A 17,412-nucleotide genomic window follows, 5' to 3' on the forward strand; every position below is an offset into this window, starting at 1 on the left:
GCTTCCTCTTGTAATGCAGCAGTTTTTGCCACAGACTAGTAGGAGAAAGGGACAGCTCATCTCCTAGAGACTGTTTTCTGGAAGGAGAAGACATTTTTGACTCAGAATCAGAAGCCAAGAGGATTAAGTGTTGGCTCTGGTTAGTGACTGGGAAAGAAAATGAGGGGCGTACAACATCTGAGGTTCTGTTCTTTACCTAGCTGCCATGGGCCCTGATATCCCCTCTCTTGCTGCTAGAATTTTGCCCTGAAAGAAGCAACATCTTTCCCTGCCTTTCTTTGCCTGTGCTTGAGAGGCTGGAGAAGGGAAGCAAGGAAAGGGTAAGAGAAAGCTTTTTGCTGGTGGTATGCTGGTAGAGGGGTCATGTTAAGGGTAACATTCCTCATTATTTATGCTTCGACAAGTTTCCTGAAGTTTTATTATAGGTGAATTTTTTATTATTGAAACAAAATGAAAAAAATTTAATTTATATTATTACCCTTTTCTTTAAAACAATTTCTATGATCAACCCAACTATAGCCACTAAATCAGTTATGTAAAATTAAGTGGGGTTAGGATTTCTTTCTTTGCTTGTTTTTTACATAACCTGTTTGTTATATATGAACTAGAGGCCTGATGCACAAAATTTGTGCAAGAGTAGGCCTTCCTGCCGGCACTGGCTTCCCTCTGGCACCCAGGACCCGGGCTTCCCTTGCAGCCCTGGCTTCATCCGGTCTAATTAGTATATTATACTTTTATTATTATAGATTCTTTTAAGTACAACTTTTATAACTCAGTTCTCAAAAATGCATCGTAGCAAGTGGAATTTACCATTGACTTGCTCCCTTTTTTACTGGGGATTTTGATTTTGCAGATGAAAGCTATTCTCTGCTTATGGCAAAACTGACTTACTTTCCTGTCTTTTCCCTTTTTTCACACTGCTAAATAGTCCAAATGCTTTGGCCTATGTATGATTAGCTAGTACTTTATCTCAAATAATATTGTGTATGATTTTTAAACTTTCAAACAGAATAGACTTCTTATTTGTAGAATTTTATATGAAATGTAATGGTAATACTAACAACAGTGGTTCATGTAATATATGGTTGAGATGGTGCCCTGAAGCACATATAAAGAAAATCTTAATAGAGTTCATAGCCTTTTAGTGAAGAGAAGGAAAATATCTTTTTTTGAGAAATAGAGGCAACAAATAAATTTAGTAATTTCCCTACTCTCTACTTCTCTGTGTAGTATCCTTATTTGATTAAGTGTTAACTTTATAAAGTTGGTAACCAGTTCTGAAAGATCAGTATTTCCAAATTAAAGCTTGACCCTCATTTGTCATTTAGCTACTCTGGATCCGACTGTTTTGTCTTTAGGATCCCTGAGGCCCAGTTATAAAGAAGTAATCTCAAGCATCTAACCTTAGTTTTTAAAAATGTATATTCACTAGAGGCCCGGTGCACAAAATTTGTGCACTGGGGGTAGCGGGCGTTTGCACCCTCTACGATCTGGGACCCCTCAAGGGATGTCCGACTGCCGACATCCCTTTCACAATCCGGGACTGCTGGCTCCCAACTGCTTGCCTGCCTGCCTGATTGCCCCTAACCACTTCTGCCTGCCAGCCTGGTCACCCCCAGCCACTCCTCTGCCAACCTGATCAACGCCTAACTGCTCCCCTGCTGGCCTGATCGCCCCCAACTGCCCTCTCCTGCCGGCCCGATCGCCTCCAACTGCCCTCCCCTGCCAGCCTGATTTTTCTCCCAAGTGCCTTCACCTGCCAGTCTGGTCACCCCTAACTGACCTCCCCTGCAAGCCTGGTTGCCCCTAACTGCCTTCCCCTGCCAGCCTGGTTGCCCCTAACTGCCCTCCCCTGCCGGCCTGGTTGCCCCCAACTGCCCTTTCCTGCAGGCCTGGTCCCCCCCCCCCCCAACTGCCCTCTCCTGCCAGCCTGGTTGCCTGTAACTGCCCTTCCCTGCAGGCCTGGTCGCCTGTAACTGCCCTTCCCTGCAGGCCTGGTTGCCCCCAACTCCCCTCTCTCCCCTGCAGGCCCAGTCACCCCCAACTGCCCTACCTCCCCAGCAGGCCCAGTTGCCCCCAACTACCCTCCCTGCTGGCCTGATTGCCCACATCTGCCCTCCCCTGCCGGCCACCTTGTGGCCACATGGTGGCGTCCATCTTGTGCGAGGATGTGATGGTCAGTTTGCATATTACCTATATTATATAAGATTGTGTCTTTTCATAATCATTCAAATTACTAAAGGAAAAATTACTTTGGAATACTTTAGAAATCATAAACTTGCTCGCTAACCAGTTTGGCTCAGTGGATAGAGCATCAGCCTGCGGACTGAAAGGTCCCAGGTTCGATTCCAGTCAAGGGCATGTACCTTAGTTGCAGGCACATTCCCAGTAGGAGGTGTACAGGAGGCAGCTGATCGATGTTTCTCTCTCATCGATGTTTCTAACTCTCTATCCCTCTCTCATCCTCTCTGTAAAAAATCAATAAAATATGTAAAAAAAAAAAAAGAAATCATAAACTTGCAAAACCCTTGCTTTTTATTCTATTCCTGTAAGACTTTTCTTTTTAAATATTTAACTTATCACTCAGGTAGACTTTTGTGACCATAATGTACTTACTCCTCCAGCTTTCCTCGCCCTGTGAAGACTACTTGGTTAAATAGAAATGCACCAGCACAAAACAGAGATTCTGTGATTCCAACTCTTGAAAGTGTGGTCTTTGGTATTAACTACACAAAACAGCTATCACCAGACGTAAGAACTGATATGTTTATAGATCCTTTCTTCCTTCTTATTTCAAATGAGATGTTTCTATAATGTTTTGTCTGTGAATGCAATATTTCTTTTATATTAATGTTTTGAGTTCAACAACTTAATAGACCTAATTAAATGTGACCCTAACAAATTGGTTGGTTTCAGTTGTTTATTTTGAAATTTTAACTGGATACTTCAAGATTTTACCAAATTTAATGGTTAGAGATTTTTGCCTTTATAAACTTATTACTGGCACCTCTTACTCTCTTAACAGAACTGGTAGAATCATTCTAAACGTGCCTGTAAAGAACATTTGGCATAGTTAGACTCAACATGCAGTAGTACAAGTATAGCCATTACTCCTCTGAAAGGAGAAGGGAATCTATATATATATTTATATAAAAGGCTAAGTGTCCGTCTGACCGGTAGCTATAATGCGCACTGACCACCAGGGGGCAGATGCTCAATGCAGGAGCTGCCATGACACTCACTGGCCATTTAAAAATAAATGGCACCACGGACCTGGCACCGACAAACCAACACTCAGCTTCCCCCAAGTGGGACACAGGCACTGCCACCACCCCGGAGCAACACCCCACCAAATCGCAGCCAACGCTGCCAAGACCCCAGGGCGCAAAATGAGGCCCACAGCCCAACCCAAAATGGTCACTGTGGGCTCCATGTAATGACGTCACATAGCAACGCCCGGCTTCCTCTCCCTAGCAGCTAGTCTCCTTGGAGCTTCTTCAGCCCAGGAACACGACTTGCTTAATAGCCAGGTGCAAATATTTCACACTTTAACCAAATGTCTGTGAAGCGTTTTCCCATGCCTCATCTCATTTGGTCCTCACAGAACTCCTGGAATAGGTAGATAGGAGACTCAGTAGAATCCTATTTTTTTTCCATTAGCTGGAAAACGGAGATTTAGAACGTTTAGAAACTTGACCTGACTGAAAAGAAGTAAGAAGTGGTAGAACTTGGAAATGACTTCAGGTTTTCTCTCACTGCACAGAATATAGTCAAACAGTGCTGCAGTTAAATATTTTATCCTTTGTTCTCCCTGTGTGATCTACAATAATAATCTGCTTTGTGTTGATATTTATTGCTGTGTTTTTGACAATTACCTGAAAGAGAAGTTGGGGTGCTTCACTGGGCTGGAAAAAGTATAGCTACATCAGAAAGCAGGTCTAAGTAAGCAAGTTTATTCTATACATATAAAAGGCTAAGTTGACTCATGCATGCATGATACATATAAAGCTCTCGCTGGCGCCAATCGCACGTGTGTGTTTCGATCTGTCATTGTCGATCATGAATTTGGTTGACACTTCTATTATAGAGAAAGGGCGAATAGCAATATTAAAATATTTTTTCTAATTAATTTCCTTTCAATGTGCAGGAATCCGTGCACTGGGACACTAGTTATACTATAAAAGCAGAGTGTCTGTCCCTCAGTCCAACTGTAATTTGAACCTCAAATTTTTAAAAAACTAATAATCTGCTTGTTTTAAAAATCTGTCGCTGAGATTGGTAGAGTTGCATTTCATGTTTAAATTGCTTGTATTAAGAACAACTCCTTAAAATATTGCCATATTTCTTATGTCTTAGAATAACTGTAATTAGTAAATGCTTAAGGTTTTTATTTCATTTCTCTTAAGTTTCAAGTGTAACATTTTTTACATATTTGGTTACTAATACTCTATATCCCAAATCTATTCTTTATTTAGGGTTGCAGCTTCATTATTGCAGACTCCTTTCTACATCATGCTTATCATTTTCATTATACACTTTGTGCCACTTTGCTGCTAGCCTTCAAGGGATTGCACAGCTACTTCATCACGGTAACAGAAGAGATTCCCTCTTGTCAGAAACTAGAACTAGGTATGTTAAAGTAGTCAGACCTATCCTATAGTTCAAGTAATTTTCTTCATTTTCATGTTACTAGTTATCAGCTTTGACATAGTTTTTCTATACTAAAACTATAATGTTAAGTGCTTCACTTTTCCTTCTCTCTCAGTTCCATCTTTTTCCACCTTTGGTAATTATTTTCTGCAATTTATGATATTGAGAACTAACTTCTTGATGCTAAGTTTGAAATGAGTCTTTTGATAGATTTTTTAATAAAAGCATATGTTCATATATTACTACAACTATAATCAGAAAGTATACTGGAAAGCAAATGTAATTATAGAATCATGGGAACATAAATTAAATTTATACTTCCAAATATTTAAAAATTGAAAAAGAGGATAGGACATTTTTATGTACATTTGGTTTTAAGTGACCTCAGATCTTATTTCTTTCATTTCATTTCAGAAAATAATTAAACTTTAGTTTTAATCCAACAATAATATTTGCATATATGTTACAGTAGATGATAAAAAAAAGCCATATTGCCTTGCCCGGCTGGTGTGGCCCAGTGGTTGAGCATCTACCCATGAACCAGGAGGTCACGTTTGAATTCCCGCTCAAGGCACATGCCCAGGTTGCAGGCTCAATCCTCAATAGGGGGTGTACAGGAGGCAGCGGATCAATGATTCTCTCTCATCACTGACATTTCTCTCTCTCTCTCTCTCTCTCTCTTTCTCTCTCTCTCTCTCTCTCTTCCTCTCCCCTTCCTCTCTCAATAAAATAAATTTTAAAAAATCATATTACCTTAACTTTGTATGTCATTTGTAGTTTGCAAAATCCTTGTACATATATAATTAAGACAAATTATTGGGATTAGCAAAAATAAGTTTTTATTTAGACTTTCAATGATAGTTTTTTTATAAGCTTTTATTTTAAAATGTCAGCTTATAGCACCATAAAAGCACATTTTAGTGATCTCTTCTGAGTAAATTATTTTTAATATATATATATTTTTTATTGATTTCCGAGAGGAAGGGAACGAGAGAGATAAACATCAGTGACGAGACAGAATCATTGTTCAGCTGCCTCCTGCATGCCCCCTACTGGGGATCGAGCCCACAAACCCGGGCATGTGCCCTTGACCAGAATCTAACCCGGGACCTTTCGGTCCACAGGCCAATACTACACTGAGCCAAACCAGCTAGGACCCGAGTAAATTATTTTTATTTTACATTTGAATAAATCAGGAATTACTTTTTAAATCTTAAATTATTCAGTGTTCTTTGTTTATTTCTTTTGTTACTCAAGAATCTGTCTTTTAACATATTGATGCACTCAAAAATAGTCACTGTTATTGAAAATAATTCTTGGGTTTGAGACTAATTAGCCTATTTTTATAATTGCCTATTTGGGAATGCAAAAGAATTATAAGAAAGTATAATAATTTGTACCTTATTTAAATTCAGCTGTGAGAAAATGCTGGATATTGTGCCATTCCCTATCAGCAACTACTCCAGACGGTTTGATTAATTCCATTAGTTCAGTTCAAACTTTTTTAACTTGACGAGAAGCAGGAATCAGTAGTCTGTTTAGGGTATTTGATGCAAAAATCCCAATGTGTACACAGAAACACAACCAATAGGAATGTGTGTTTGTTCTTTTTTGTGTTCTTCCTAAAGATAACAATGGAAGTGTGGAAGCCTTTTGATTACTATCCTCTGAAATTTTCTTTTTCCTTACTATTATTTCCTATACTTTGAATCCTTCTATTTCCCTTAGGAAAATCCTATAAGAGACTACTCCTTAAAATACAAACTTTTTAAAATGAAAGGATTGTTTGTAGAATAGATGATTTTAGGCTATCACTTATCCTCAATTAATGGAAAAATTATGGTGCATATATTTTTTAACTTGGTTCTTTGGAACTCGGACATATTTTCTTAGGAGAATTATATAATAAACTAGAGGCCCGGTGCACGAAATTCGTGCACGAGGGGGGTTCCCCTCAGCCCAGCCTGCATCCTCTCCAATCTGGGATCCCTCTCACAATCCTGGATCACTGGCTCCTAATCACTCACCTGTCTGCCTGCCTGGTTGCCCCTAACTGCGCCCCCCGCGCTGGCCTGATCACCCCTCACTGCCTCTGCTTGCCGGCCTGACTGCCCCTAACTGCCCCCCTGCCGGCCTGGTCACGCCTAACTGCCTCCTCCCTACCAGACTGGTCACTCCTAACTGCCCCCACCACTGGCCTGGTCACCCCAAACCAAACTGCCCCCCTCTGCCAGCCTGGTCACCCCTAACTGTCCCCCCCGCCAACCTGGTCTCCCCCAACTGCTCCCCCCTCCCCCCGCTGGCCTAATCGCCCCTCACTGCCTCCCCACCAGCCTAATCACCCCCAACTGCCCCCCCCTGCTGGCCTGGTCACCCCCAAGTGCCCTCCTCTGCCAGCCTGGTCACCCCTCATGGCCCCCCTGCTGGCCTGGTTGCCCCACACAGCCTGCTGTTCAATAGTTTGGTCGTCCCTCACTGACCCCCCTGCTGTCCTGGTGGTAGGCAGCCATCTTGTGATGGTGTGAGGGTTAATTTGCATATTACATCTTTATTATATAGGATTTTGGTTAATTTAATGACCAGACCACAAAATTATTAAACCACAATATTAATGAAGGACAGTACCACATACCTGAAAAGTAGTGTTATAAAAAGTAATGGTGTGACACTTAGAAGCCATGTGTAATGATATTTCTATAAGAAAGTTTGTTAATAGTTTTGATGTAGAATTTATGGAGGCTTTAGCTTGTAGTGCTGAAGAGTACATGTTTGGAGCCATTTCTTTTACTAGCTTTGAGACTATATATACAAAGCGAATTCTATTCTAAAGGGGTAGGGAAAATTAAAGGGAACCAGATATGGTGCATGAGTCTGACAGGAAAGATGAGGACATCCAAAAGATAGAGGTGTAAAGCAGCTCTAGGAGTAAGATTTCTTAATGGTATAATTCCCTTGAACTTTTTATGAGTACCTAATATGTCAGGTGATTGAGAAAAAAATAGTGTCTATGTCTTTAAAGAGCTTTGACTTCTCCCCTTCCCTTAATAAGGAATCAGTTCAGTATAGGGATGAATGAGAGAAGCTTACCCGCAAGACAGGGCTTCTTGTGTTTTAAATGTAGAGAGTCATATACGAGATGGGCCTATATGTGCATATATAAGGAAGATGTCTATGAGCATTTAATTTTCAAATAGATTTATATTTGTAAATGGAAAAACACATGAACCACATTTTAACTTAAAAAGTATTCCTCTAAAAGAAAGTGATGTAAAAGAAATCAAGCATATCTTTTCAAAGGCAAAAATTTATTTCAAATGCATTAGACAGTATTAGCACTTTATTGCTAATTTATTACTCTAACTTCAGTGTGATCATGTATTTATAAGGCTTTTAAGTTTCTTTCAGGTAGGTATTGCTTTTTTTTTTTGTCCTATATGTTACTTTGGGCTTCTAGATGCAATGTAGAAAATTTCATAATTAAAAGAGCCCTTATATTTAATTTCAACTTTATTCCAAATTATATGCTTAATATATTTTATCAAAAAATAAAATTCTAAAGCAAACCCAGACTTTAATTTTAATAAGTATATAATAGTAGTAGAATAAAATTATTACTACCTTATTCATCTATTTACTCAAGTATATTTGTTGAATGAATGAATGAATAAAACAGCATAATACAATTTTTGTTGTTACTTAAAGAGTATAAACTATCAACTATTCAAAATAAACTACTGCATATTCTTAGCTATTAATATTAACATTGTTTATTTTTATTATACCAAAATTAAATTATAGGCAATAGATAATACATCCTTAAAACACTTTTGACCAAACATCATCATATTCACCAGTTTTAATAAGTGGACTTAAAGTAGTTCTTGATTAAAGGATTTATTTTATTTCCTTCTACTATTTAGCATTTTTCTTGAGTTTTCAAATAAATATATTTAAAAGTCTTAAACTCCACCATACTTTGAAAAATGTATCTAAACTCTGCTTTGCCTTTTAAAATATGCCTTGAATTCCTTTCTGCTTTTGCCTTTTTATTTTCTCCTAGATAAATGATGTACATTTTTTTCACGGCATGTAGTTAAATATTGGTTTGGTGCCATGAGCTCTTACTGAAAATGGGAGTCACAAGTTCTGGAATCTAGGCTTTGACAAGTATTTTCTGGGCTCCAGTATCTACAGTAGTAAAAGCAAAGGTTTGAGTTAGCTGACCTCTGAGATCACTGCCATTTCTAAAATTCTGAGTCTAAGAAATTAAAACATGAAAATATTGACTATGAAATGTTGAGTGGTGCATACATTTAAATAGAAAAGAATAAAATAATATATAAACTTGAATGTACATCATTTGTAATTCTAATTAACTAATTAACTAACTCAAAGATTCTGCTTCAGAATTCTAATCTAACTGCATTATCAGACCAATGCTAAGTCTATTAATAACAACTTTGGAAATTCTAATAAATTTTGTTGTAAAAAGAGTATAGTAACTAGTGCTGTGTGCAATCCTTACAACTAGCCAAGGCCAACATGCAGGTCCTTTATGAGCGCCTTCTCAGAAGAAAACAGCCACGAACCCAGAAAGACACCTGTCTAGGTATGTTTATAAATAGGTTAAGTAAATAATCCCTCTTAATTAGTATTAAATTTTGCTTTAAATTAGTGTCAAATTTTATAAATATGTATTTATTTATATAGTATGTTTCTACCACCGTTATTTAAGAACTTTTAGAATTTGATTTGTAGATAAGCTTTGGTTAATTTCTTAATTTGTAATATTGAAGTTTTTATTTAAAACTAGAAATGGTAAATGCAAAGATTTCTTTGGCTCTTGCCATATACTTTTAGAATTCCCACAAACAGCACTTTTTGGAAACCATATTTATTGCCAGAATTTGTTGGTTTAATTATATTGCCTTCAATTTATCTTTGGGTACGACTGATGAGAATGAAATGTGGTTTAAAAACTGAAGTTAACTTAATGCATTACAGAAATAAAGAAGAGAAACATCTTCATTATCTGGTTTTGCTTTTTGCATCAATTTGCATTTATTTTTTTATTCTAAATTTAAAAAGCTAAGTAGTATCAGTCAGGACCATCTAGATATGTTACATGTTGTAAAGGAAATATTTTAATCTCCTTATGTTATTGATGTATTTTTCTATATATTTTAGATGTTGGTTATTGACTAGAATTTAATTTACTATCTTTTTTACAAGTATATTGAAAGTTTTTACATTGAGTTGGATAGACCATCACAATTATATTTTTTAAAAGTTATGAAAGGCTACAGAAATAAAAAATAAAATAAAATTACAGTGTTTCCTAGTTTTTAGGATTATGAACAAAAGGAAATTAAGGAGCCAAAATCTTTCTTAACATTTCTCAGATGAAAACTAGCTCAGAAATACTTAAGTTGTTTTAGTTTTCACTAAAACTTAAGAGAGAAAATGATTTTCTTATCAGGAAGAAAAAAACAAAGGTTGAAGATTTATTATGATCACTACTTTGGAATACAATTTTATATTCTCACTAGAGGCCCAGTGCACAAATTCATGCACCAGTGGGGTCCCTGAGCTTGGCCTGCGGGATTGGGCTGAAACCAGCTCTCTGACATCCCCCAAGGGGTCCTGGATTGCAAGAGAGCACAGGCCAGGCTGAGGGACCCCACCGGTGCACGATTGGGACAGGGGAGAGACATTGGAGGTTGGCCAGCCAGGGAGGGACTGCAGGAGGGCTCCAGGGCATGTCCGGCCCATCTTGCTCAGTCCTGATCAGCTGAACCCCAGCGGCAAGCTAACCTACCACCCGGAGCATCTGCCCCCTGGTGGTCAGTGCACGTCATAGCAAGCGATTGAGTGGCCTTAGCATATCATTAGCATATTACGCTTTGATTGGTTGAAATGGGTTAGTGTTCTTTCTAGCAGTAAAAATATACTTCTTCCCAAACAAGTTTAATAAAAACTTAAAAAAAGAATAAGTAAACTAGAAAATATATATATAATTCTCATTTAAACGATTGTAAGCCTATCAATTTACATTTTAAATAATTTTACAGAATGCTACTTATGTAATAAGGCCTATATAAAGAAGGGCGCAGTTTTTAGTTGGGTGGGAAAAGATTTAAAACTAAAGTGTAGTGAATTAAATTATGATTTTTATTAATACTTTTATTAATACTTCTATTAAGATATCTTTGATTCATAAATGCTAGCATTATATTGGCATTTTCTGTGCTATGTTAAAGTATCTGTTGAATAACAGAGTAGATGAATGAATGGATGGATTTAGAAAATTAGATTTTACCCTTTGACCTAATAATCCCACTGTTGTTAACCTATATAACAGAAATAAGAGTGCTAGTATGTAAAGATATATGTACAAGCATGTTTATTGCTATATTCTTAGTGTTAAACACTGAAAGTAAAGATAAATGTTCATCATCTGGCAGAGTGGAATATAGAATAAATTATGAGGTACTCACACCAAGGAATATTATACATCCATTTTAGAAAATGCTTTAGGGCTCCAGATTTTCATGGAGTAGTGCTGAGAAAAAAAGGGAAATTGCAGAAAGTGTGTAAAATATCCCATTTTGTAAAACAGCAACTCCAAAACTCATATATGTATATGTATGTATGTTTGAAAAATATGGAAGAGTATGTTCAAGGCTCTAACCTAGAATTAGCAGGTGGAGCTAAAATAAATTATCTTATGTAAGATAATGATCACATTTGTAGAATCCTATAAAATTGTATATACTAGTGTGTGTGTGTGTGTGTGTGTGTGTGTGTGTATAATGTTAAGAAGAAAAATTAATTAAAGTAGAATTTTAAACTCAAGTAACACTCCTAAATGATTTTTAAATCATTTGAATTCAAAGATTTTGAGGTTAAGTTTTGCTTTTAAACATTCTTTAAGATGTTGGTTACATTGAAGTAGTATGTAACTACTAAAACTAACTTTTTCTAACACAGGAAAAGATCAAGAGTAATGTGAAAATAGGTCTTGGCATATGAAAGTTATGATTTTAATACAGGGTCTGCTGCTGGTTTCTTTTTAATTTTGGAAAACTTAATAGTAGATTTATTTGACAATGAAATGATTTGTGAAATCATATCAGATATCTTTAGTTATCAGTGGGTAGATCAAATTTGTGATCTATTTCTTGGTATATTTTAATAACTAAATATAATTTTATTTATATATTTTGTCAGTTACAAAATATGTGTTCTAGTAGTTTCAGTTACCAGTAGAGTATCTGTTGTTCACATCGTACTTTGGTTGTATTTACTATATAATTGTACCTGCTTATTTTATCAAATTAAATGTTTATCATTCTTTTTATCAAGTAGTGAACGTTCAGTATGTCTTATGAGATAGTAAGTTGATGAGTGAATTCAGGATTTCAAAGAAAGTATTCTTGCCTTTGAGAAGGATCAATTAAACTCTCTTTAAGCAACAAGATTATGAAACTTTGTGTGATCACGACTATGCTATTATAGTTCTTTTAGGATAATTCATTTTGGTTTGATTTCTGAATAAAAATGAAGTATATCTAAATATAGAATGTCAGACCTAGGGAAATTTTTATCTGGAAAAATAAAAAATATGTAATAAATCTATTTTGTTAGTTTCTATATGCCCTTGTAAATATTACCATTTTAATTGCAAATTATGTGTACATCCTTTTTATAGATGGTTATAGCACACATTAAATAAATTAGGATTGTATGGAAAAACTTTGTCTCACTGTTAGACTTATAGAAAAGTGAATATTAAACCAAATTAGAAACTTTTTATTAAAGAGGATTTTGTCATTCATTTTCATTAAATAGCCTATACTCCGGGTATGTTTTAAATATTTTGGGGTTATAAAAATTAATTTTACTTGGAATTTTTAGGAATAGCTTTTGTAAAAAGCAAGGCATGAACACATAAAAGACAGACTACTAATCTTTAGTGGAATTTACAATATGTGAAATACAATAAAACCTAATTACATGTTTTGTCTTTTTTGTGATGCAGCAGTGCATCTTACTTTAGGTATGTAGGCAGTATTTCCTTGACTGTGTTAGCCTCTTATGGGAACTGAAGTACTCCATTTAATAGTCAGAGCATAGAATTTAATGATTATCACATTACCTACATGATTAATGTATTTATGAATATACACTATGTTGACATTTAATTCATTAAATATAGTCAAAACATTTCTTAACCTAGTTTTTAAAAGGTAATTTAATTTATATAATTTCAAAAATAGTTTTCAGATATAACATTGAAATACTTTCTCTAATTGCTCTTTAATCCTTTCAGAGGATATGGATGTGGAAGCTCGACTTACTGAACTATGTGAAGAAGTTAAGGTACTTGGATGTTTAAAATTCATATGATCAAGTTATTTGAGTGGAGTGTGTTTTCTATTATAAAAATTGTGTCTAAGAAAACGTAGTGATTAATTATCTTTCCTAAAATGCAAAGATAAAATTGTTGATCATGGCAGAAGCACAGTCAAAAGACATTTGACTTGAGCATGAAGGTAAATTATCTTTACAATGTGTGTTATTCTGCATATAAGTGAAATAGCAAAGACAACTGATCAAAAGTGTGCTTTTTCTTCAACTAGTTTACTCAAAGAATTTCTGGGAAAATTTTTATTTTTGGGGTTTTTTAAAATTTTTTTTTAATATATTTCTTTATTGGTTTCAGAGAGGAAGGGAGAAGGAGAGAGAGAGAAACATCAATGATAAGAGAGAATCATTGATCGGCTGCCTCCTGCACGCCCCCTACTGGGGATTGAACCCGCAACCCAGGCATGTGCCCTTGGCCGGAATCGAACCCGGGCCCCTTCAGTCCGAAGGCTGACGCTATATCCACTGAGCCAAGCCGGCTAGGGCTGGGCAAATTTTTAAAGCATCACTTAAACTTGCATATTTTTATAAAATGATACTATTCAGAAATGAAAATTTGTTTTATTTCAACAGGTCAAATTTTTGCACAACTTTAAAAATGGTACTTTCAACAAATGTTTCATTATGTGGGAAAATGCTCATATTGTGATATTCAGTGAAAATGGCATAAAAACATCTTTGTAATCAAACGAACTGATTGCATGCTATTAAGTAATGTATATTCCATGTAAGATAAGATAATGAATGCTGTTACAAAAAATACGATACAAATGTAAGATCTTATCCCTACATTAATAAATATAAAAGACCTTCTCATACTTAATTCTAATTTTCTTTTTAACATAAAAGTATTCTGTTATTTACATTTTAAGACTTGTAAAGATTTATATAAACCAGAAGAAGTATAACTTACTTATACTTTAAGGGATTCTTTCCCAATAATGAACATACTAAAGTCCTCTCTCAGAACTGTGGTGCCATGATCCCTGAGAAATAAAATTAATAATTACAAGGTATGTAGATAACCCTCCTTTCAGAAAAGGGGAAAAAAGGGGGGTGGAGGGCAAGCGGGGGTGGGGGGCGGGCGCCATGTACCTTATTCAGCCTATGGTAAGGCCAGAAGAATTCACCTTGTTTGTAGATTATATTAAGTACAGTATTGCTTGCCTTACACAGTGCTATTACTGTCAAATGCTTATCTAAGTCTTCTTTTTCTAAACTTTGTTTAAACTGTTGTTGGAACAATGCTACAAGTTTCAGCTTTCTTTACAGTATATTCTCATCTTTTGTGTGTTCTTAAGAGAGAGGTCAAAAATTTGTCAGCTTCTCCCTGGCCAGGTGTTTCAATTTGTTGGACCAAACAGGTTGCAAGTTTGATTTCCAGTCAGGACAGGTTGCAGGTTCAATCCCCAGTTGGGTATGGAAGGCTACTGATTGATGTTTCTTTCTCACATCAATCTTTCTCTCTCTCTCTCAAATCAGTAAACATTTATAAATCATTCCCTGGGGGGAAAAAACATATTGAATGTTTATTATATGTTGGTGAATCAATATTTACCATGTGTTCACTCTGTTAGCTCTCATTTCAGAATTTTGGAATCAGTCAACATTTTCTGAGTTTATCCATAAATTCTGGGAGCTTTTTCCTAATCTGAAACCTGCAATTCTTTATTCATTCAGTAAATATTTATTGACTGACTACTATGTAAAAACCAAAGTCACAAAAGAGAATAAAAGACTATCTTTTTCCTTATTACTAATTTTGCTGAATTTTTGTCTTATGTGTTTTCTGAGTTAAGGTAGATAAGTGGAAGCTTGGTTTGGGTGGGTGAGGAAAAGTCTGCTGAATTGCAAACTTTTACTTAAAAAAGAAAAGTAAAAACAAATACTGAAATTAAGAGTATGCTGTGTGGTAAGCAACATTTGCAAGGTTTGGGAGGTTTATTTGTCATTTGGTTTTCTTTTAGAAAGGGAGAGTGGAGATATAATTAGTATAATTTGGCACAAATTGAACTTGAGCAACTTTATTTTCATGCCCAAGTACAGTCATCCACTAGGTATAGGTCAACAGAGATGTGATTCAGAGATATAAATTTAGCTGTCCGTAGTATATAGATGGTACCATGAAAGTGACTTTCAACTTCAAATTCGATATACTACTTCTGCCTTCTTTATGATAGGGAAATGAAATCAGCATCTATCTATATATTTAGAGTAGATGTCCTAGTATATTACTAGTAATTGAAGACAGAATTTTTGCAGCAAGGAATTATCTTCCCGAAAACTGGCTATTGCCTTGGAAATAAAGAAAAACCTGTCCTCATAATAAAAAATGCTTGTCCAAAAGAAAAGCAGTCATTCTTGGTTTATAGTGTTTTTTTTTAATTCTTTATTCAGAAATCCTTATTTTATCATTCAAGAAAACCAAATGCTTTTTACAAAATTCTGTATAATATAGTTTCATAGTATAGCCTAGAACTCTTAACTTTTATCATCAGTTTAGGTGAATTTTTAAATACATTGGTAAATGGAATAACTTAATATCACTATTAGAACACTCATAATAGCATAATTGTTTACCTACCTTTCTTTCCTCACTAGACTGAGCTTCTCATATTAATCTTTGTATCTGTAGAATGTTAAGCCCTAACATTTAAAATGTGCTCAATAAACAGTAGATGAATAATATAAAGAGAAAGAACTAAGTGTTTGACAACTCTGTAAAAGAATTATCATAAGCAAAATGGAACGTAGGAAACATAGGCGTGGTGCAAAAGCAGTACTTTAGATAGTCCCTTAGTTCTTTATGAGAAGTTACAGATCTTTTTAAGTTTTTTACATTCACTGGTTGGAGAAAAAAATCTATTTTAAGATTTCATTATCTTTCAAAAGTTTTATAACTTTCAGTATGATTTATACATTGTATTTAAAATTCCAAGTTTTTAGTATTTGAAGTTTATCATGCTGTATAGAATCCTGATTTATAATTTTGTACTGTATTTGACATTATTGCAGTTATAAGATACCTCAGATATTAAAAATATTTGTTAAGTTGTTGAAAATTGCTATAGTAATTATCAAATAGAAAAAAGCCATAGGTCAGTTTTCTTTCTACACACACACACACACACACACACACACATTTCTTTTTAAAACTAAAAATGTGCCTTTGTATTAATATTCTCAATAATGTATTATTTTTAGATGTGTTATAGTAAGTCTCAGAGCAGTTAAGGTGGGGTTTTTTTTCTTGTCATTTCAGAAAATAGAAAACCCTGATGAACTGGCAGAACATATAAATATGAATTTTGCACAGCTTTGCTCACTTCTAATGGCTTTATGGGGACAATTTCTGGAAGTTGTAACACTACATGAAGAGCTAAGGCTATTATTAGCACAAGAGAACCATACTTTGAGGGTAAGTTAAGGAAAAGTGGTATTAGAGCATTTTAATAAGTATTAACATTTATCTTGAGGAATTTCTTATGAGTGAAAAGCCTGATTTTTATCTCATATGTTGATAAATCAGAAAAAAAGACATTTATTTTGTTATTGTCTTATTTCTAAAGGTAATAATATAACAATACAGTTGAGCACATGACCTAACTTAGTTACAATGCCTATTAGTAAGAAAAATCACCTAGATGTAAATAAATAGAAAGATGTATGATACAAATTGACCTGGGAACCCAAGAACAGGAATTCATAGTGTCCTTTGAGACATAGGACATGAGGACAAAAAGAAAAGTCTTAAACTCATTTTTCCCTAGTAAAAGGGTCTTGTATATTAAGACAAATATATTCAACAGGGTTTTTATTGATTAATTTATTTTAGGTAAAATTTTTAAATGACATAACTTTTTTAATTGAAGGAAATTATTGTGTTAAAACTGATACAGTTTTTTATTTCTTTTTTGGGGGGGCGGGGGGGGGGGTTCAAGTTTAATCCCCAATAAGGATTGTACAGGAGGCAGCCAATCCCTGATTCTCATTATTGATGTTTCTATCTCTCTCCTCCCTTCCTCAATTAAAAAATATACCTTAAGCTGAAACCGGTTTGGCTCAGTGGATTGAGCGTCGGCCTGCAGACTGAAAGGTCCCAGGTTCGATTCCGATCAAGGGCATGTACCTGGGTTGTGGGCATATCCCCATTAGGAGATGTGCAGGAGGCAGCTGATCGATGTTTCTCTCTCATCGATGTTTCTAACTCTCCATCTCTCTACCTTCCTCTCTGTAAAAATCAATAAAATATATATATTAAAAAATATATATATATTATATCTTTAAAAAAAGACACTAATTTCTTTTTAAAAAGTGTGAACTATAAAACTGAAA

General features: G+C 35.2%; 1 protein-coding gene across 1 annotated transcript in view; it reads left to right on the forward strand.

Moving 5' to 3' along the window:
- FAM135A (family with sequence similarity 135 member A) overlaps positions 1-17,412 on the forward strand; it is a 102,378-nt gene that overhangs the window by 46,405 nt on the left and 38,561 nt on the right. The window contains exons 6-10 of the mRNA XM_081094484.1: positions 2,625-2,751; positions 4,476-4,629; positions 9,182-9,259; positions 12,983-13,032; positions 16,340-16,495. Of these exons, the coding sequence (XP_080950610.1) occupies positions 2,625-2,751; positions 4,476-4,629; positions 9,182-9,259; positions 12,983-13,032; positions 16,340-16,495 (565 nt within the window). The remainder of the gene's footprint in view (positions 1-2,624; positions 2,752-4,475; positions 4,630-9,181; positions 9,260-12,982; positions 13,033-16,339; positions 16,496-17,412) is intronic.

This window comes from Myotis nattereri (assembly GCF_964212035.1).
Source record: "Myotis nattereri genome assembly, chromosome: 6".
In the NCBI taxonomy this organism is placed as follows: domain Eukaryota; kingdom Metazoa; phylum Chordata; class Mammalia; order Chiroptera; family Vespertilionidae; genus Myotis; species Myotis nattereri.